General features: G+C 41.3%; 1 protein-coding gene across 1 annotated transcript; it reads left to right on the top strand.

Annotated features, from left to right (window-relative positions):
• Window positions 1–12,128: 12,128 nt before the first annotated feature.
• Window positions 12,129–22,127, top strand: ELMSAN1 (ELM2 and Myb/SANT-like domain containing 1). The gene is made up of 4 exons (XM_010281672.1): window positions 12,129–13,840; window positions 19,989–20,309; window positions 21,236–21,581; window positions 22,057–22,127. The coding sequence occupies exons 1-4, from the start codon at window positions 12,380–12,382 to the stop codon at window positions 22,125–22,127; spliced, it is 2,199 nt and encodes a 732-aa protein (XP_010279974.1). The 5' UTR covers window positions 12,129–12,379.
• The last annotated feature ends 136 nt before the right edge of the window (window positions 22,128–22,263 follow it).

Genomic DNA, 22,263 nt, shown 5'->3' with positions numbered 1-22,263 from the left:
AAAGTGTGCTTTTATGCTTATGGTGATCATAAGTGGTGTAGCCAAATTAAAATATGTATCAAAGCTAATCTACTTATAGCTATAAATTAGTATGTTCCTTCCCTTCTTTCTTAATTTGCATTTGTAATTGCATGCAGGGAAGAGATTTGATGACGTTATTGAGCATGTCATCCCTAGACAAAATTAATAACAATGTCATGTTTGCCTCTGAATAGGTCTGCCTAGTATTCCTGAATTGTTCTGTATGTCCCCTGGACACTACTGCAGCCAAGGGTAGTGTATCACTATGTATACATGCCTTATAGGTGAGGACTCCTAATAAAAGCTAGAAAAATATTCTTAGAAACAAAATAAACCTGCACTGACTGCTATATGCTTATGTTGAGTTTATTATTATGCATGGCATACTGTTTCATGTGCAGGCTGAAATAGGAAGAAATGTTTCAGGGAGGTTTCATTTGCACTTTAGCTGTCCTTAAGATGGGATTTCAAACTGAGTAAGAAACTAAAGATGACTGAAAAGGTAGGACACTGGCTTGACACTGAGTTGGGTTCCCTGCTCTCGTCTTCAGGCAAGTGACTTCATAGCCTCTCTCTCTCTCTGTCCCCTGGGAAAAAGGGAATAGTAGTAATTCTCTCCCTTTAAGAGGTGTTGCCAGAGTAAGTGTGTTAAAGGGTATATAGTGTTGTTATACTAGGATTATAAGGCCATGCAACTGTGTAAAATAGAAATCACGGTAATTCAGTTTCTGCACTACAGTGCAAGAAATGAAGCCATGGACAATAAGAGGAGTACACCTGGCTAGTGTTGTCATTTTCTTAAAAAAAAAAAAAACAAACCCAAAATACAAACCCCCCCCAACCAGTACAGCTCATGCAAGCAGAAGAGCCCTTCCCCTTAGCCCGCAGTTTGGGGCAGAGCTCGTGGACTGTACAAAGGCATTGTAGAACGCTGCATCTGTGGAGTACTGGTTAGAGATCTCTAGTATGACACTGCCATGTGTATATTAACGTTAGAGCTCTTCTACAGATATGGGTGGGTGAACTTTTATATGCTTTAGAAGAAATTGTGATTTTTATATCAAAATAGCCTTAACATTTACATCAGGGTGGGGGAGTTCTACAGGGTATTTTTAAGAAATAGTGTTCTATACCAGTTTCTGAACTTTATGGCATCTGTTCAAAATTAAGATGCTTTACCTGACATCCTGCAAATGCAGGAGTAAACAGTGGACAAAACTGGGAACAAGGAATTCCAGAAGAATAATCTCATGTTGGCTACCTGTTCACTCTCCAGTGCAAAACAGGTCACTTTGTCTCTCTTTGTTTACCTGTTAAAAATACAGAATGTTGCACATCACACTCGTTGTGAGGTTGGATGAATTGGTGTTAATACATTGCGTTAACTCTTGCAAAGTGTTATGTAAATGTTAAGTATTCCAATGACATCGTTTGCTTGTGGGCAAGTGCCTTCAGCTACTTTCCCCAAATGAAATTTGTCTTCAGTGTAGCAACTAGTAGAATGTTCTTCTGCCTCGGTTGATTTGTAGGTCTCTTCTCAAATGGGGGAGAACTGTGTAATGAACATCAGCCTGCTGATGGGAGACTGAATGTTCATTCTTATTGTTTGGAGATTTGTTGAAAATGGTGAAGTCATCAGAAGCTGTGGGACATAAGTTGAACTAGTAAACTATTTGAAATAAGAGAGTGCTATCTAGCTGGTGTAGAAAATTTCTTTAGAATCCAGTAGATGTGTTACGGATTGTAAAGGACCATCAATCTCAGAATTTCTTTTTCTTTGGTGTGAGGCGATCAAGTTAATGGAATCCATATACCTAAAGGGATGATTAGTTTATTAGCCTTTCTGAGAGTGAATATGTGCGTGTGTGTATATATACATACAGTGATTTCTTTTGGAGATGGTCGAGTGTTTGTTACTGATCCTCTTATGGGCTGTTCTAGTAAGTTGCTGTGTGACTTTGCAATTATTTATGGCCTGCTTTTTCACAATTGGGAAGGAGTTATTATTCCTGTTAATAGCAATTACATAGTTTGTATCTTTAGCAAATACAGCTATCCAAAGTATAATGCAGGATTATTGACCCAAAATGTTATGGCTTCAATTAGAACGTATTTGTATTGTTCCAGGACTCGCAGAGCAAACTATGTAATTGCAGGAGGAAATGTAAAAGCATGTTACACTTCTGGTCTGCTTCATGCTGACAGAATTCCATGTGCAGGTGGATTAATGCGTGAAGTTAGTTTTTCCTGTAAACTAAACTTGACCATCATGACCTTAATTTTGTATTTTACCAAGAACTGAGTCTCAATTTAAAATAGCTTTGTAAGGGTTCTTAATAGAGGGCACTTTTCGTCATGCTGTTATTGAATGACATTTTTCCTGCCTAGTTATAAAGTACAGGATGGGTGGGTTGTTTGGTTTTGGGTAGGCTCGTTGAACTGAATCTTTAGGAAGCTTCTGACTTTGCTCTGAGTAAGTATGAGGCTGGTGTCCATTATGCCCAATTGTGGAAGTGCTTTATGATGTTAGTAAGGATACAAATAAGCTACTACAGAAATGGAAGAGGCTCGCTTTGTATTTGATCCAGTATTGATGCCAACCATCTGTTTGTTCTTTCCTCCACTGAAATCCCCGTGGCTAAAAGGAGGAGATTGGGCAGGTGTCTGGCAGGTAACTGGCAGGGAGCTCTGAATCTGGGGGCCTGGAGAGTGCTCTGATTCTTCAATTAAAGATTAAGAAATCAGAGTGTTCTCTGTGCCCCTGGATTCTTTAAAAACCTTGCTTGTTTCCACCGTGTGATGATCGTGCTTGCCTATGTCTTTCAGTGTTCCCACCACTGGTGTTAACTAGCGTGCATTTGCGTAGAGGCATTGTTGTAATGCCTGACAACGTCGGCCGGGGCTGGGAGCTTACAGTACCTTGTAACGGACCAGCCCAATAAGAAGACCCTTTCGTATTCAACAGTGACCACAAGACTTCTTTAATTCCACTTTCTAAAATTATATCTTTTAAGTCCTGTTGGTGCTTAGACTGATTACCTGAGTAGTTCTACAATGGATTAGCTCGGTCAGTACTGGCATCTCTCTGGCTGCAAGTGTGTGGATGTGGGCAAACCAAGATCAGCACTGCTTCAGCTTAGATAACTGCTGAAAAACAGAAAGATATTTCTGGGTCGAGTGAGGGAGAGAGAGGCATATGACAAAAGAAAACTATATTATTATTTGTGTGACTTTTTTTTTTTTGCCTCCCCCCTCCTTTTTGGTTATTGCTACCCTGTTGCATCATGCCTCAAATTAGACTTTTAAGCTCTTTGTAAGAAGCTACCATCTAGCCTGTTAGTGGGAACTGTTAAAGATAATACGACTTTTATGACCTCAAAATACTTCGTGAATGTCAGCATATTGGGTTTCAGGTGCTCTCATTTTGTGAATTGATCTGAAGGCTTGCTTAAGATGTGCGTCTGTACCACAGCTGGAAATTGATCCCAGATCCTCTGAGGTTCTGCCGGTGCTTTTAGCCCCAGCTATTCTCCAGCCGGGCTTGGAGGAGTGATGATGCCTGCTTGATGGCGTCAGGAGTGTCTCTGCTGAGAGCTGTGCTCTAGGTATTGAGTGCATTTATGTCCTCCAGGAAGAAACTTCTGTGAATGAATGGAAAGTATCATAATTTCTGTGAACTTTCCCCTTTCTCTTCCCTTATTTTTACCTCTTGAAAAGCCTTGAAGGAATCTGTGAAGCACTTGGACTGTGGTATTCCATACCACTGGACACCTACGTACGTCTGGTTTTGCGATGGAGTGCTGGAGGGGTCAAGGTGGAAACAACTGAACCTGCAGCAGTCTTTCCCATTGCAGCTCAGTGCATTCAGATGCGTTTTCTTCTCGGGGCTAAAGCGCAGAGAGATTTGGTCTGTCTCTGGGGAGTACCCATGCAGTTCTGCAGCTGGTGTGTTTGTGGCGGGAGAGGCATTCGGAGTGAAGGACACATTGGGGTTATGTCAGCTATGTGAATGCGAGGGCAGGGAGATGCTTTTGGCCTGCTCTTTGCCATTCTGACTTTGCAGCCTGCTGCGATTCCTGCATGTTGGAGTATTGGTCTCTCTGTTGCTAGCAACTGCCTTCCCTGGCAGCTCCAAACAAAAAAGCTTAAAATAGCTATCTGTGTGTTTACAGTTAGAAGAACTGTTAACCCATTTCCAGAGGGAAAGAATAGTATGTTCGTATAATTTTACAAAATCTGAAAGCAGTGTTGCGTACTCCTTAATTGCTGTGCTCTTTCTGTGCTCTAAGACTGCTCAAGCCTCTTCAGATCATGGTATTTATCATGATGACAGATTATAATAACTAATATTTCTAACTTCAGTACAGCTTATAAACATTAACTGATTTAAGAAATGTACCATATACCTATCTTGTTAAAGGGTAAGCCTGCACTGTGTTGCAAAGCCATTTGTAAAGATGGGCTTCCCTGCGTATTTGTTTACAGAAGTCCAGTTTACGTGTCTGTCTCTTTCTCATAGTTCTCTAAGAACTGCATGTTGTTGCTGTGCAAGACAAAAGATCAGTCTGGTGCAAATCATGAATCTTTTGTTTTCGTGACATGAGGTTTGGGCAAAATTTCAACTGTTTTTGAAATACCACTCAAAGTTTTGTTTTAGGATGAATTAAATTGAGGGTCTAACTTATATTTGCTGTAGTACCTTTTCAATAGCTGGCAGAAACAATGTTGTCAGTTTCTTTAAAAATAAATCCTTTTTTTGTGGTTGTTGTTTGTTTAATAATCTACTACATAAAATTCCAGTCTGTCTTTTTAATAGTTTTTCTTCCTCATCCATACTGATTTTGTTCTGGTGGAGCTGTTTGTGTAAGCCAGGTTTTGCCTGGCTTGTTTGTTGTAAGATCAAGACTAATCAGCACTTAATGGGCATTTTCTTTGTAACAACTGTTTGTGTCTTTCTCATCCCTTTAAAACAAAATTTTGTGTAAAATCCTAGGTGTGTTTTGAAAAGCGAAACTCCAATACTTGTACTGAGTTTACAGCTTGAATTGACGAAGGCAGCTCAAATTATAGATTATTTTTTGAGTGTTCCTTGAAAGTATACAACTCCTCTCTCATAGGACTGTTATCTGAAAACTTCCTTTTGAGGTGTATCTGTGGTGCTGCAGACCCTGTATTTCAAAAACCAGAAATCCTCCCTGTAATGTCCTGCATACTAGAATGCATCTGTGTGTTTAGATGAAATGTGGAATATTGTGGTGATGGGGGATAAATAAAACCATGTCCGCAGATGTGAACTGTAGGTCAAAATATAATCAGAATGGATGCTTAGGTCAATTTTGTGAGACTGTTAAACAGAAAAAAAAGCTGTCCAATTAAATAACATCCATGAGAACACATTTTCACTGCCTCTACTTTATTACATCCTTCACTGTAGTAGACCAAAGTATTTTACTTAAGTAAGATTTGTATTTCTCCTTGGTTTGATTAGCTCATGAGATGTAGTTTAATATTTTCTTCTTGTTTGGGAAAAATATACACCCCCAATATGGTAATTCTACATTTTGTGTCATTTTGCTTGCTGTAGGCAGTTAACCTGTGATGCTGAATGTCAGAAAAGGTCTAGATTGGAGCAGTAGTCTGTCACATCCGGTTGGTGCAATACAAGCTACCTGATTTGGCTGGCACATAGTCCTCCAGCATGAGCGTTGTCTCCCTCGCTTCACGCCACACAGCTAACGGGATTTCACTTTTGAATCTCTGGTTAGTACAGTGGCTTCATAAAGCTTTATCAATTCTCAGCCTCTGAAAATGGGAAAGTGAAAGCGGTAACAAAGTAATTTTAACCATGCTGTCCTCAGGGCAGAGGCGCCCTTGAAGTCAGTCATAGCTTCAGCCTTTCTCCGCAAGAGAAACGGGCCAATCCCATCAAAGCCGTAAGCGTCTTCCATGCGTACTCCTCATTTAGGCATGTGTTTTCTAGCCCCGGGCAGGCACCTTCAGGCCACGGTGGAAGTTGTCAATTTTCTTGGATGCTGTGTGTTCCCTTTCGCTGTTGTCTGTCTGTGAAGCAGCTTTCCTTTGATCTCTTCATCCCTATTGTGGGCACGCTGTAAAGAGTTCCCTTTTTTTGCTAGGCAGTGTTACACAAACAAGCAAGCCTTCCCCATTTCATAGGCTTTATTGATTCTAGGACTTTCATCTGATACAGTTCCCTAGATTAGCTTTTTACTTGGAGGTGTTGGGGGGGTGATTGTTACCTGCTTATATTCTTTTGTAGTGGGCTGCTTTTAAATTGGAGACTGTTCAGTTGGTTGGTTTTGCTTGTTCACTTTGGGCTTCAGTTGCTGCTCTTCTGTGGAATACACTGGAAAATACATTTTTTGCTGTAGAGTCAGGCTTTCTAGGTATCTGTGGAAAATGCCCTACCATTTGGGATAAGGTGACAGGGACACAAAACCATTGTCCTCCATTTACATTTTTAGCTTTCTTGGACAATGTTGTGTTTCTCAAGTTGCTTTGAGCTTTCCCCTGCCTTTCTTCCGAAGCTAGATTGCTGTGCTTTGCTGTACAGAGTTTACAAACATGGTCTATTTTCTGTTTTTTCTTGTTCCCTCTCGGGGCAATGTGTAGGAAAGCTGTGCTGTTATTTTTCCTGTGTCTGAAGGTGGCGAGTGGGAGGTTGCAAACAATCTGCAGGAATTTTGATGTAGCTAACTGTCTGGAAGAAAATGTGGCGAAGTGAGTGTGCGGGAGAGGCTTTTGAAGGAGAGATTGAAGCTGTTTTCATATACAGCAGGGTAAGCATAGGATATGGATGAGCTGTGCAATAAGCTTTGCAAATCTTCTACCGAACACAAAAACTGTCCCATGTTTTCATCATTTTCTTGGTTCTTACTCAAGACTGTTGCAATAGGTGGTGGTGGTTTCATAGGGGCAATTTTCTGTTAGCTGGAGCAAGTTTCTTGTTTGCGATGCCTTGTAAGTCTCCAGTCAATTAAAAAAAAAACAACTCAACAAAAAAACCCCAAACCCCCCCCCCCCCCCCCCCCCCCGAACACCAAAACTAGAAACAAAACCTACCCTACTGAACTAGCTCTGTCGTGCTGTTGCACTGGAAGAATTAAATTTTCTTTGGCCTTTCTGCACATACATAAATAGAACACCGAATTTTTGTCTTTTGCATATAGATTTAAACCTGTGTTTTCCTGCGGGATTGGAGGGGAACTGGTAGCTAGTACCCTGTATTCTGTTCTCCACTTTTGACCTTGTTTGTTGTGTGATCTTAGAAATGAGTTAGCTTTCCTCATTAGTGAAATGTGTGTCATGAGTCTTTACCTATTTCATAAATGTGGGATTTGACCATAATAATGAGCAAATCAGAGAAGGAAGGCTCAATTGCTCTGTCTCAGAAGGACACTGAGTAGCTTGCTGCATTTGACTTGAATGTGAAAATTGTTCTTGGAATCTGTTCATCATCATTAAAAGTGACTGAGCTTCTTACAGGGGAGATCAGTAATTTGAGTTGCTGGCAGCAGGAGGATGTAGTGAGAAATTGTTCTCATAACTCTAATTTGACAGATTTCCTGTAACTAACTGTGACAGCATTGTTGCAGTTAAAGATGAGAGTGTACATTAGCTAGAACCCAGGAACACTTTTTATTTTTCACATGAAAAAAAACTAAAATAGAAGTATTTGAAAGCTACGATTAAAGTGGTGAGATAGAAGATGGTCTGTGACCACTTATTATTTTCTGCATCCTTAACTTTGCCATGGTTTGAGGAGAAGTCAGAGTCTTTCCGGAGTCATTTCTGCAGCATTCTGTCAAGACAGAATTGTGTGCGAATGATGTCAAAGGACGTTAGGAATGTGCAAAATTTAAACTTGCTTATCATGCCAAATATAGATGATGTAACGAACTAAGCAAAGCGTAAGACAGCACAGCCCTCAGTGGGTGGGCTGAAGAGTAGAGTTCAAGGTTACTACAGTATGTGAGGTCGTGAACTTGATATGTGAAATTGTACAAATATGTGCATACTTAGTGAAGAGAGTATTTAAAGAAATGGAATAATGGTGGGTAATACAGGCAAAAAGTTTTAAAGGGAGATAAAGATATTTTATATTAAATGACTGCAATGGAGTGGTTTTAATTTGTCTTCTAAATCAAATAACCTTTTAACTTTAATAAAAAACCAAAATAATTAAAAAAGGTCTTATAGCAAACTCTCCAGGCTAATGATAAACTGGGACAAGATGGCTGCTTTTAAAGGACTTTATTAATTTGAGAACAGTGTCCTGGATGCAGGCAGAGACTCCCTCTTAGTGCTGTTGTATACTTAAGTTAATCCTTCGGGAGACTTTGCCTAGATCTAGCCCACGTGGTGCTTTCTATATGTTTATGACTTTCTTTAATGCTCTAGTGCAGATATGCTGGAGAAGTTTCAGCTAAAAATGCTAACTAACTTCTCTCAGTAAAGTGCCATAGGTTACTTTTCTGGAATGAAAAAAGCATGAGCAAATACTGTGCAAGTGCTCATTGGGTATATGTGTATCTAATTTGATATTCTTTTTACGTCTAGAAGAAAAAGCCTTGCAACATGAAAAATTCGCATAGAAATCTGAAAATATTTACAGTATTCAAGGAGGTGACATACAATTCATGTTGATCTGAAGAAAGGTCACAAGATAGTCTTGCATGCCAGCAGTTTCTGGAATTGAAAATAACTGATGATGATGCATGCCAAACCTTACAGTTATTGAAACAAAATATACTGATGGTAGGTTCTGCTTTTTCCCTGTGCAGTGTAAAAGCAATGCAAGGTATCATAACACTTCAGTATATTTGGAGGCAAGACACAGTATCTTCTGGGAAATACGGTATCGGAACTGTAAGAAATGGTCAGGGACATACTGCTCCAAAGCACACTTAAGCTTGGAAGCGTGTTGCCATTTTACTGCGCTACTGCAGGCTGACTTTTGTGCTGAAATTAAAGTAAAACAAAACAAAAAAACTCCAAAGCTGGTAATTGGCAAGGATGATGGCAAGGTGAGCTCATCCCTCAACCCTGGGGAGGGAAGCCTGCTTAGTCATAGAGCTAGCAGTGCTCAGGCAATGAAGCTGCCAACTGTGAGCAGCTTCCTGGAGCATAGTCATGCTGCAGATTGAACATCTATCACTTCAGCTTGAACTGTGGACTATTATTATTAAGGTGACGTGCAAGATATTTTTCTGCAGTTTTTCTATATAGAAGAAAATTCTAAAAAGCTAATTTTGTGATGTTTTCTTTTACCGTCTAATACTGGATGCACCAAATTATCTTTTTTTTTCCTTGGTGATCTCTTGGTTAAGATTTATTTATTTTTGCATGCAATTGGCAGAGCTGGGATGTTCAATAAGCCCGTTTTGTTCAAAGTACCTTAAATCTCTTCCTTCCTCCCTGGTAATGTCATTTTCACTATCTTGGTTTTTGTGCTGTTGTAACTTCAGTTGTTCTTCAGTCACTACAGTCGTCTCAAGTGACGAGATATATGCCTCCCAGGGAAGTTAATATTCTTTTAGGACTTTCTTTATGGAACAGGCAAGTACATGTTCCTTCCCCTCCTTTAGGTTATCGCTCAACTTTTTTGGTAAACTTTGCATCTTAATACTTTTGTTACATCTCTGTCCTAGATAGCTGCAGTTCTAAACTGATCTGAGTTAGGCTTTGCAATGCTGTGGCTTCTTATCTAGTAATGGAAAAAATGGAGCCAAAGTCCCCACAAATGGAGGTTTGGAGAGCTGTACTAATGCAACACTTTCTCACTAACCTGAGAAGTTACTAAAGGTCTTCTGGATACTTGTGTGTGTGGTAGTTGCAAATCTCAGCCATCACTATTGAGAATGGCATCAGCTGTTTGTCATGGGTTTTGTTGTTTGTTCCTCCCCCCCCACCCCCCCCACCCCCCCCTTTTGTTAGAAAGCTTAAAAGCAAGGACCCTTGAAGTTGTATGCCAGCTTTTGGGCAGTTACCACTGTATTCTTCCTCAAAGTGTAGGAAATCTACAGCAGAGCTTCTAAAGGTTGTCTGGCAGGCTTAAATTTGATCTAGTGGCAATGTCTTCCGATACATAGAAAAACATGCATTCTTTTTATCAGAATTATGTGACTGATGAATACTATTAGAAGGTTGTCAAGTTTGGAGAGAAAAATAGCTTGTGGTGATTTTTGGAAAGAAAGTGTCACAAACCACTGTTAGTAGTATTACCTCAGGTATTGCCGTTTAGCTGTTCGCTCTGTTATGTTTGTAGCAATGCTGCAAAAAGCAGGGAGAGGGAATAACATTAGTGCTCCTGAGAAGCATATAGTGACCTTTCCGCCTCTACGTTTTTGCTACCAGGGATCCAGTTTCCTGCTGTAGGATGTTTTTTCCTCTCCTAATGAAGTTTTGCAATAGGAAAAACTTACTTTATGAAATCCTCGTTTGTGTACTAGTTGCAGTTTGGAGAGAATTTTCCATCTCACGTGTCCATAATTTCTCCTAGAGTTATTTTCATCCTGTCGAGAGAGGACTGGAAAATGAGCTGAGACGTTGCGCTGAGAGGAGGGAGGAACACCCTGGCTCTGTGATACAGGGTGGCAGAGGTCCACGCTTTGCAGCCAGGGCGAAGCAGGAGGGAGCGTGGGGGGAACAGCTATGTAACAGCCTGAGGAAGTGAGTCACTTCACTCTGAAACACAGACCCATGGTTCCAGTAGCACTGAAGCCAAGCTTGGCCTCTGAGGTGGAAGTTGCGTAAGTTAATTTAAACTCATTGCCTTTCCTCGCATAATGCTCCCAACCCCACCCCAGTATTAAAATCTGCACTGTAGCCTTATCTGTTTAGAGGAAGCTCAGGCTACAGGACTAGAGTGTGCTGAATGCTTTTGGTTTATTATTTTTCATTTTATAGAGAGAGAAATGGATTGCAGGTTTCATTGGAGCGGATGCGTGCGTTAGTCTTACTTGCTCCACTCAAAAGAAACTTGATTTTATAGCAGAAGGGATGCAATAAGAATGGGGTTTTAACAATTTCTTAAAATCTTTCTGAAATACATTGGCAGTGTGATTTGAAGTGGAAGAGAGTGCATATTGAAAAGAGATAGTAGTAGAGACTTACACTTAATAACTTGAGAGTTAGCAGTGGTTTAAGAATTTAACTAAATTTAAAACTAAACTTCTTAAAAGGCTTTAGGTGTCCTAATAGAAATACTAGTGTATGTGTTAATATATTAGACCGTAACCTTGCAAACTAGGCTTTCAAAGCCTAAGTTTGTAGATAGCTTTTTTCTGTGGAAGAGGAGGGTAGAATTGCCTTAGACTGCATGTTCCAGAAACGCTTTCTCCTATTACGTTTGTAGCTTTACACTAACAGATATTTGCTGGTGTCCAGGAGCAGCTGTAACAATCTGCCTGAACCACTTCTCTGTGAGTGTGACCTGAGCAGGAGCAGTTGCTTTCAGCTGTTGAAGAAAGCATCTGAGAGGACAACAGGTTGAGCAGGCCCTGTCTTCAGCACTTGGATGCTTGGTGGGCTGTTCTTAATTGGAAAACAACTGTAATGGTCGGGGGAGAAGGGGTGAATGATGGGCTGCTGCCTGATCCTTTCTTTCAAAACACTGGATTGAGCATCGTGCTGTGTGTTTGGCTGCAGCCTTCGTGTGCATGTGTGTGTTAAATGTCTTTGGGAAATGTGGCCTGATGCGTTATTTTTCTTTTGGCAAGTCACGAGGGGTTTGTTTTGTTTTGTGTTTCTGACTTCAGATTAAAAACAGATTATTCTGGCCACAGGAAGACATAGAAGTAATTGGCCACAGGAGAGGGAGTTTAAGAGAAAAACCTTCAGGATGATCTTGAGTGATTAGTCAGAAGTCTACATGCAACTGGGGGTTGCATTATGCAAATACAGTGTGACATCTGTTTTGTAAAACTAAGTTGTTTTGGTTTACATTCTTCTAGCAGGACAGATCTATTATTTCTTACACATATTAATCTTGATCTTCATTTCTGTGGGAAATGGGACAGACATACACATTGTTGCTTATCGCATGAGGGTTTATATGCCAGTTACCTGTGTTGATGATTCATTGCAATTGCTTCTGTATTTCAGGACCTGTAACTAAGTGGACCCTACTGACCTCTGAACCACAAAGGATAAGAGTGAAAAGCAGCACGGGAACCACACGAAGAAAAAGGAAGTGGATGCACTTTCATCTGGACTTCTTTCCTGCCCTTTATTTCTAAAACTGAATGGAAAAGAAAGACTTCCGTGCCTTTCTTCCCCCAACATCAGGGATGGGTGGATTGTAAATACAGTGTGTGCAGCTGGGAGAATAGACTGAACCATGAATCTTCAGGCTCAGCAAAAGTCTTCAAGCAAAAGGACTGGGAAACGGATTGCCTATTTTAATGAGCAGGAAATAGCTGTGTCATCAAAAGAACCACAGCAGCAGCTTAAGGAAGGACAGTACTATGGTCATGGAGGGAATATACCGGTCTCTCAAACTATGGAGATTCCTCACGTGGGAGGATTAACAAGTGCCCCCAGCAATGTTGCTTTGATGAACTCTGTTTACAATCAAGATAGGGGAGAGTCAATGATGATGTCCCAGACGGTAACAGCTGTCAAATGGCAGAATTCACTAATGGGAAACCGGTTGCCAGAGAGGGGTGACAGCCACTGGCAGTCTCCACCTTCCATGTGGAACCACAGTATGGTTTTTGGGGGCAACCCAAAAGGACCCCACTCCAATGCTGGTGCCCCGGGCTTCTATGGCCACCCAGAAGCCCTTAAAAGAAATCAAGAGAAAGGAGTGTTTGTGTCACAGCTGGACTTGTATGGAGATGCTGTCCAGCAGATGATGTCCCAGAAGGCTCAGCTGGAACAGCAAGCCTTGGTTAGACAGCAAGCTCAAATGAATTCTTTTCATCAGATGCAGAAACAGCAGCAACAGAATCAAAGTCTGCCGCTACAGCCTTTCCAACTTGCATTTGGTCACCAAGGCCAAAAGCAGGGTCTTCCTGAATTGTTACATGTCTTTCAAGAAGCCCCAGCTTCTTCCAGTCCAGCATTTACTGCTCAACAAAAACAGCAAGCTCTTCCCCAGCTACAGCTGTTTGAAAATTTCTACCCGCAGCAGCAGCAGCAGCAGCAACAGGCTGCCACACAAGCCTTCGGTCTGCAGCAAACTACTTCCATAGCACAGCCTCATGTGGCAGCTGCAGCACCTCAGCATCACATGATGGCACACCAGTTTCAGCAAACAGAGAGGAACCAGGAACTATTCAAGGCTCTAACAGAGCAGAACCAACAGACTGTGCTACCTCAGACCCAGATTCCCTTTCCAAGAAGGTCACGGAGACTCTCCAAAGAAGGTGTTCTGCTGACATCTGCAGGAGAAGTGGTGGCTTCCAAGCAGGCAGAAGAACAACCTAGCAATTTATTTCTGCATCACTGGCAAACACATCAGCAAGAGGTCCCATTACAGCAGCCGCCTGAACCACTGGCCCACAACAAAAGTAGCTATTTGCACCCCAAGAGAATGGATCTGGGGCAGAAGGATGTCTTGGTCAATAGTGAGCTGAGCCAAATGGAAACAGACAGGCAAGCCACAGCCCAGAATGGTAGAGATGGGGAGAAACAGGCAGCAGTAGCTGAAGAAAACACTCAGAGAACTAATGATTTTCAGGGTGTCAGAGGTGGTGTAATCCAGAGTACACGACGGAGACGGCGTGTTTCTCAAGAAGCCAATTTGCTAACTTTGGCCCAAAAAGCTGTTGAGCTGGCTTCCCTTCAAAATGTAAAGGTAAGGTATACATCCTAAACAATAGAGAATATTTTAGACTCGAAATAGAGCTGAAATGAAAGGAATTTCTGTACATATGCAGGATGGAATGGTATCTTGATGCCAGAAGTGTTGTAGTACAGCAAGGGCAGCTCTGGAGTGGTGACATGTAAGTTCATCTACTGTAATTCATAGATGCAGAATAGAGATCTTCTAGTGCAGTGCAACCACCTAGGGGCAGTTTTATTTCACTAATACTGAATGTGATTATAGCCCAGGGCTTCAAAATATGGACATTTTCATCTTGGGCCTCAAGCTGATCAGGAATTGAGAGAGACAAGTATAAGCAGCTCACTTGGTGTCTTTTTACCAATTTAACGTTCTTGTCCTTTTATGTTAAAAGACTGTTACTTACATGCCAGTTTTTCAGTTTTATTGGTTGAAGTGTTTCTAAATTGTGCTATCTAAAAATCACATAATGCAATTTACATGTTCAGTATTTCTCAATATTAAAAGCCTGAGGAAGCCTCACATACATGACAAACTTATACCAGGCCTAACACAGGTCTATCTGATGTGGCATGCTGTTTCTGAGAATGACCTGCAGAAAATGGTTAGAGATTGGTAACTTGAGGATGAAGTCTGCCTAGACCTTCTGTAGGGCTTGATGATGGGGAAGAAATCTAGTGTTGGCTGATTAAGTTGTTCACTACCCTTATCCTTTTGGTGTGCCATCAGTCTAAACTGTACAGTATGTATTCCACATAGCAAAATGACAGGGTTCAAAATTAAGTAGCCTAGGGGAGGCAAGTGGTGGGATTTTAGGAGTGGGGTGTGGGTTCTTTGAGGGTTTTTTTGGAGGTTTTCTTTCAGTTGTGGTTTGACTAATCTTTCTTTGAGTGCCTCTTGTGAAAAGTAGACACACTTTTCTTTGAGAGCTTTGTTGCCAGAGGCTAATGAAATACAGGTGTTAGAGCATGAGCTACTTTTACCTGCAGTAGCATGAGCAACTGTTACCTGCAGTTTTGCCACGTGAGCTGCTGCTCAGTCAGACAACAAAGGGAAGGGAATTTTATTTTCCTCTTGGTTTCATCATCTTTTTTTTTTTTTTGTCTGTCTGTGGCCATTTTTTCCAACCCTTTTGTTAGAGGGATGTGCTATTTGAGTGAAAGAGCTAAGATAATAAACAAGGAGGCAAATATCCATAGCTTACTCCATCTGTTGCACAGCAGACAGCAACCAGTGACGGTTGATGCCGTCTTCAGTCCTTTTTGCTCCAACTCCAGTTGAACAAGCAAATTTGATAGAAAGCTAGTAGTAGTTAGCAGCGTGAGCTATCTGCTCATACTCCCAGTCACTGTATGTGGTTATATTGCAGAAGGGCCGACAATTCACACTGCAGTCTGATCACCAATACAGTGGCAAGAAAAAGCTAATAGGGCATCTACAAAAAGGCCCTTAGAGGCGAAACTAGAAATTGGCTGCTTGAAGTCATGTCTGCTTGCAGCTTGATTCACAGTGTAAAGACCAAACAGAAGTGTTTTGCCAGATGCTCTTTTGTTCTTTGCATTTACGCAAGCAGCTTGTTTGCTTCCATGATGGCACTAGTAGAAGATCTCTTTATGTTTAGAGCTCTTCAAGCTTTTGGGAGGAGGTTTTGAAAGATGTTGTAATCCTTACCTGAGGTCTGATGGATTTTATGTCTTTAAGGGAGCTGGATATTATGTGAGGGAGAAAAAGAAAACATGTTTATTGGAGGAGACTGGTCTGCTTCTCTTATCAGTGTCTTTCTGTTGCAACAACCTAGAAGCCTTCTCTAGCGCAGATTATGTGAAGCGTGTGTAAGGCGGCCATAGGGTTAAATTATTAATGAAAGATACATTGATGAAGAAGATACATTCATAATTTGAACAAGTTGTTTGAACATTCCAATGTAGGGCTGTGTACCTATGTGAAAACAGTATTTTGGACAGCAGTATCTGTCTACATGGGATGTCAAAACTGATGCTTTGCACCAAAGCTGCCCATCAAATTGTGCCTGCCTTTATCAGGGTGTGCAAGCTTATTGCTGCTTACAGGCTGCAGCAAATTCTCAACTCTTAGTTTTACGGTTTCATTTCATATATAACTCTTCTACAAAAAGGTGGTGTAATTTGCTTTCTTTAATAGTGCAGAAAACTTTTCTGAGATCTGAAATGGTTGTCTGCAGGGTGTCTGGATAAATATTCTTTATGGAAGGGAAACAGAGGTTTTAATTACCTGGCTTCTTTTCCTGGGCATAGGGCAGGGCACCAGCTGCCACATACAAAAGTAAAAGAAAAATTTTGCGTTGTGTTTTTTTTTTTTTTTTTTGTGGAATTGCAGTTCTGGACTTGCCTCCTTCATGGACAAGCTTCAGTTTGACTGCAGAGAGAAGCTGACTTTACTGTTAGCCAGATGATGCAGAATCATGGCAGAAAGCACTGCACACGCAAGTGTTTCGGAGAGGCTGGTGTGGTTTCTTGTCTGATCCCAGCACTGACCTTGGAACAGTTCTTCCAGCTATCGCAATTGGGTTTTGTCTGTGAATTCTAAATTTTTTTAGAAACAACTTGTGAGATAGACAGGTTCAATGCCAAAATGACTGATGGGTTTCTGTGGGTGTCCTGGAGGACTCGAGATCACTAGTTCATGCCTCAATATTTATGCAAGAGTCTAAATGGAAGTGCAACAAGTTGTACTTGCTGTGGTTATCCAGTAGTCCTCCTGCCCCAAATTGTGCAACACAGATCCTGAGCTTGCTGAAAATCCCCTGGCAGTTCTAAAAATGAAGGTCCTGTCCCTTGTTCAGTGACTCCTTTCTGCTTACCTCTGAGCATAACCAAACAGTTGAGAAACTATTTAGGGATCTGAAACACATAGCTTAATTCCAAAATCAGTCGTGTCCCCTCTTAGTAAACCTTAGGTATGTGTGATCTTTTTATGACCAGAAGAGTGCTGGTATGGACCAGAGCATCTTTAAGGATCTCTCAACTATTTATATCAAGTTCCCAATGGTGCCTTCTCTCTACTACTCTTCAGGTCTCCTCCCTGCTCGTTTCTCTCAAAGGGGTCATCTCTCCCATCATCAAGGAAGAGATTTACTTGCAAATAAAAAGAGCATGGTTGACCGATGATACAGCCAAAGAAATGTGACATCTTTTGTGTGACTAGCTGCCATTATTTCCTCCTTGTAGTCAGGAAATTAGTTCATGTCTCTTGACCTGCAGAGATCTGTGCAGCACACAGGAAGTATCTGAGGTTTGTAGATTGGTCAGAATTGGTGCTTGTTCACATATTCATATTGCCATTACTTGTTTGATTGCCGTTATTCTCTCAGGTACCCAGAAGGTATGCCAGAGTGCTTGTGCTAGTAACAGGTACATCGGGAGGGAAAAAAGTAATCTGATTAAAACCAAGACTTTTCTTGGTAGTGGTCTAAAGAGTGTATTATGAATGCGCCCCTCTAAACAGTGGTACAAAACTATCCACTGTGGATCTCACTGCCACAAGAAGACCCCAGAGCTGTCCCAGATGTTTAACTAGGCTTCAGTAATAAGATAACAGCATAAATTTCCCTGATGAATGGAGGCCCACATGTAGCAGCGCGAAGCCATCTGTGAGCTGCTGCTTCAAGTATAGGCAGGAAGTGGAAGTAGGCATCTGTTTCCAGCAGATGACCTGTTTATATGTTTTAAAAAAGCATCCTTGTTAGTCTCTCTTTCCTGAAGTAGTGGAGGGAGGCTACAAAAATTTACAAGAGCCCCTTACTATCTAGAGGTAGTGGTCCCTAGTGACTTATCTGTCAATATGATGAATGCCCTCCAAATACAAAATTGGTAGTCTCATGGGAAAGCACAGGTGTGTATCACCGGCCTGGAGTGAAAGGAGGTCCCCGGACCTCCTTGGTTCTTCCTGCAGTATAGTCTGGGGCAGCTGATGCCAATTGTGACTCTTCAGTTGTGTGTTTCATTGCTGTGTGGTGGGGACAGATACCTCCAGTCTCTTTTAAGCACCAGTCAGACTTCTAAACTGCAGTGTCACTTACGGGATAAAGTTTTCTGTGCACACTTAGCCTTACTGTAATAAAAGGTCTTGGAAGGATGCAGGCCTAAGTCATCTTGATATGATTTATTTTTATTTGCTCAAGCTTGGCATCTAGCTTTTTTTGAAGGTTTAGTGTTTCAGAGTGGACCTGTGTGCTTTAAAAGCAACAAAAATTACTAGGACTGTCATTTGGAGAGGAGAGAGCCAGAGCACTAACTCCAGGCTCTGACTGATGCGTATTGTGACAATACAGTTGCACTTCCCTCAATATAAATATAGTATCAAAGTGGACTTCAGTCTAAGTGTCCTTCTAGCTATCATGGGTTGACTCTTCATGGGCCAGCTGAAGCACGTTTGTTACAGAGAGCTTTGGCTGGAACTCAGGAAAAATTACCTATGACCATAGTGGAATGACTGAGGGGGTGCCTGAATCTTTATGACAGAACCTGCTTATGCTAGCTTTTTATTCAGGATTAGGCATTCTTAATGGCACACAAGGTGCTGGAGCGTGTCCAGAGAAGGGCAACGAAGCTGGTGAGGGGGCTGGAGCGCAAGTCTTATGAGGAGCAGCTGAGGGAACTGGGGTTGTTTAGTCTGGACAAGAGGAGGCTGAGGGGAGAGACCTTACCGCTCTGTACAACTACCTGAAAGGGGGTTGTGGCGACGAGGGTGTTGGCCTCTTCTCCCAAGTAACTAGCGATAGGACAAGAGGAAATGGCCTCAAGTTGCTCCAGGGGAGGTTTAGATTGGATATTAGGAAAAATTTCTTCACTGAGAGGGTGGTCAGGCATTGGAACAGGCTGCCCAGGGAGGTGGTGGCGGCCTCTGGAAGTGTTCAAAAAACATGTGGATGTGGCGCTTCAGGACAGTGTTTAGGGGACATGGTGGCGCTGGATTAATGGTTGGACTTGATCATCTTGAAGGTCCTTTCCAACCTAGTGATTCTGTGTTCTGTGAATAAATTGTTTTTGAGGACTCCAGTAAATCTCTGCAAAATTTTGGAAGACCAGGTTGGAGACGTGTTGTCATACCTGAGGGATAATGTGCCTTAGTTTCCACCTGCAAAACACAGCTGTTCAGGTAGATTCCTCATTAGATTGTGGCTCTGATGGAGGATGAGTTTGCATACCTAATCCTATCCAAAGGTTTTCCAATCAGAGCTCTAAGTTAGATGTTTTGAAAGACCAAAAAAGGAGCATCTACAGCTTCTAGATTGCACTTCGGCAGAGTTCAAGAAGGCCTTTTACATCCCTGAAGAGAGGTGTGTTTGAAAGTTGCACTTTAATGTCTGACTTCTAAGAGAGCTGGCAACTGTGTTTGAATTGAGAGTAGAATGAACATGTGGATAGTCATTGAAAGGACTAGAAGTCATGGATCTAACAGTACCTGAAGCCATTTGGTGTTACAGTATCCACGTGTTTATTCAGTAACTCATCTCCCATACCCATCTCCTTCAAGCTCAATTTCTTAGGGTTTTCATGAGCAAAAGAAAGCAGAGACTTGGAAGCTGTAATAGCAGTGCAAAAAGTGCTGGCTTGCAGTTATGCCTTGTTGATTCTGCTGAGCAAAAGTCCTTCAGGCTCAAGCCTTATTAAGACAACAAACCTCAAAGGCTTCTCTTATAATAAGGAACTTCTGTCATGTAAATCAGAACAAAAATGCGCAAAAAGCTAGCTCTGTTTTTTCTGTGAGAGATTTAATTAAGATTATCATGGTTCAGTCTTTCCTGGAACGGAAGTCCAATATTTGAAATTAATAACCTGCAGCTTAGATTGATTACGAAAACTGAAGAACCTTTGTTGCGAGTTATATGGCAGGGCACAAATTCATCTGGAAAATAAAATGTCAAACCATAGGTAGTGAGTACTTAAGAATGATGTATAAAAATATTATAGCAGTTGAGATTTCAGGCAATCCTCGAGTAATTGTAAGAAAGTTTGGTAATGCTTTTGGGAAGTATTCTTTTTCCTCTGGTAACACTTTTCCAAATCCATTTCAGCTTGCAAATCGCATTGAGAAACTTGATACACATTGAAAGTGAGATATCATCTGATTTATTCTGTAAGCACTACAGAACTTTTAAGGAATGTAGTTTTCTTCTCAGGATCTGGATACTTCAGAAGAGGAGAAGAGTGTGCTGATAGCAGCTCCAGGACCTACAGCTGCAAAAAGTGTTGTAGAATTCGCCAGTTCTTCACCAGCTCCCAAAAGAGCCCGGGAGGATAACAGCCTTGTGCCTCTTATCATTCCCGTGTCTGTGCCAGTGAGAAAAATTGACTTGCAGAGCCTTGGAAAGGAAAAGTCTGATGATGGAAAGCTCCAGAGAGGCCAAACAAATGATCGAGCTCCTTGTGAACGCAAGCCTTCTGTGATAGTCACTCGGAGGCGATCTAATCGTAATACTAACATGGAAACCTCAAATCAGGTATGGGTGATCAAAGAATCTGTTAGACTTAATTACATAGGCTTTATCCATAAGCTTTTCTATTAAAGTAGTTGGATCTTGAACTTGGAATGGATGTAGTCTGGGGACTGGATTTTTTTCATCATAATATTGCCATGTATTTGGGCATGACTGGCTTTTCATGACCTACAGCTAACGCTGGTACAGCCATCAATGCCCCACTACTAAACAGGGAATAAAGACAGATGGTAAGTAACACTAGAATAAATCGTCTGAGCAAAGAGCACTTTCTCCATACATACATAGATAATAATAAATTTTGAGTAGTGCGCATATCTCTGTATATGAATAAAATCCAAAGTGAACATTTATTCTCATGGAATTGAAATCTGTTGCTGAGGTTCTAAAGACCAGTACCTGAGTGTTCCCCTTCAGTGTGGTGCTGTTGAGTAGGGTTTTGGTTTTGTTTTTTTCCCTGTCTTCTATTCAGAAGTACAATAGAATGTTCAGATATCAGAGAAGTGGAAGACATCTAAGGAGTTTTCTCTGTATTTAAATGCTTGACCATCTAAGGCAATATCGTTACATTGTCTTCTGTTCTCTTAACGCTATTTCTTGTCACCCTGTATCTGTACCAGGGTTCTGCTCTACTTTTGTGTTCCCTTTTAAAGCTACCATGAGGTCATTATCTTTCCAACCAAAAGTTAGACCAGACATATGTGTAGTTCTTGTAAAATATAACTTCATAAGCACTCAGTGTTGCTATCTAGTAGTTCCTGTGTCCATTCTATTCTCCATTTTTTCCCTTTGTGCTAATCGTTGAGACACCTCCCAGTTGCCCTATCCAGATTTTGAGCTGCCATGAAAGACTGTTGTCATCTCACTGAAGTTTTTCAAATGATGTGAGGTTTTAAAATGAAATTAATTATGTACTTTTTTTCTAATAGCATGAAGATGCTGTTCCAAAGGATGAAGCAGAGGGCTTTGCCCGGAAACCAAAGCAGCGTCCAAGACCTGAGCCACTCTTCATACCACCAAAAGCTGGCACCTTTATTGCACCACCTGTTTATTCTAACATTACTCCGTATCAGAGCCACTTACGGTCACCTGTCCGTCTGGCAGATCATCCTTCAGACAGGAACTTTGAGCTACCTCCTTACACTCCTCCGCCAATTCTTAGTCCAGTGAGAGAAGGGTCTGGGCTATATTTTAATGCTATCCTCTCTTCAAGTGGTCATTCGGTTCCACCTCCAATGACTCCTAAAAGTGCTCACAGAACTCTGCTTAGATCAAGTAAGTTCCACTTTTTCTTTCCTTTCTTGGCTAATATATGGTTAGGAACTGTGGAGTATTAGGAAGAAGATCATGACTTTAGGAGGTGTGGTTATGTGGAACTGGGACAACTTCGAATAGTCTGGGGAAGAAATGCAATGTTGCTTCCATCTGGGCATGCATGTTAAGCTGCCTTCACCAGTGATCTGCAACACCCCCTACTGACGTTCCTGGGAATGGAAAAGTCAGTTCCTCCTCTATAACAGATGGTCATTATTGACCTGAGGGGTCATCATTGAACTGAGGGGACAGTAAATAGGTATTACTGAGATGCAGATGGTGACTGGAAGTTAAGTTCTTGGTCATCTTAAATTCCTTTAGTGTATGGGTACCTTTTTTGAGAGATGGATAGCTTGGATATATTCTTCAGACAGATTGTAAATCTATCTCAGATGCAAAGATGAGCTGTCTGAGCAGTTCTTTGTTTTCCTTGCAGATAGTTCAGAAGTTACCCCTCCTGTTCTTACGGTAGTGGGGGAAGCCACCCCAGTCAGCATTGAACCGTAAGTACCTAGTAGATTCTTAGCCTGCTAGTAAATGTGCTTCTTTTCTTCCTTCTAAACTTTCAAGCTGTTCCATGTACAGTTGATGTATCTCTTAGAAATATTAAAACTGTTCCTATTAGTGACTCAAAATATATATA

The sequence above is a fragment of the Phaethon lepturus genome, unplaced genomic scaffold (genome assembly GCF_000687285.1).
Source record: "Phaethon lepturus isolate BGI_N335 unplaced genomic scaffold, ASM68728v1 scaffold5200, whole genome shotgun sequence".
Classification (NCBI taxonomy): Eukaryota; Metazoa; Chordata; class Aves; order Phaethontiformes; family Phaethontidae; genus Phaethon; species Phaethon lepturus.
The sequence above is the reverse complement of the archived record's forward strand: the minus strand, read 5'-3'. Positions and strand labels throughout refer to the sequence as shown.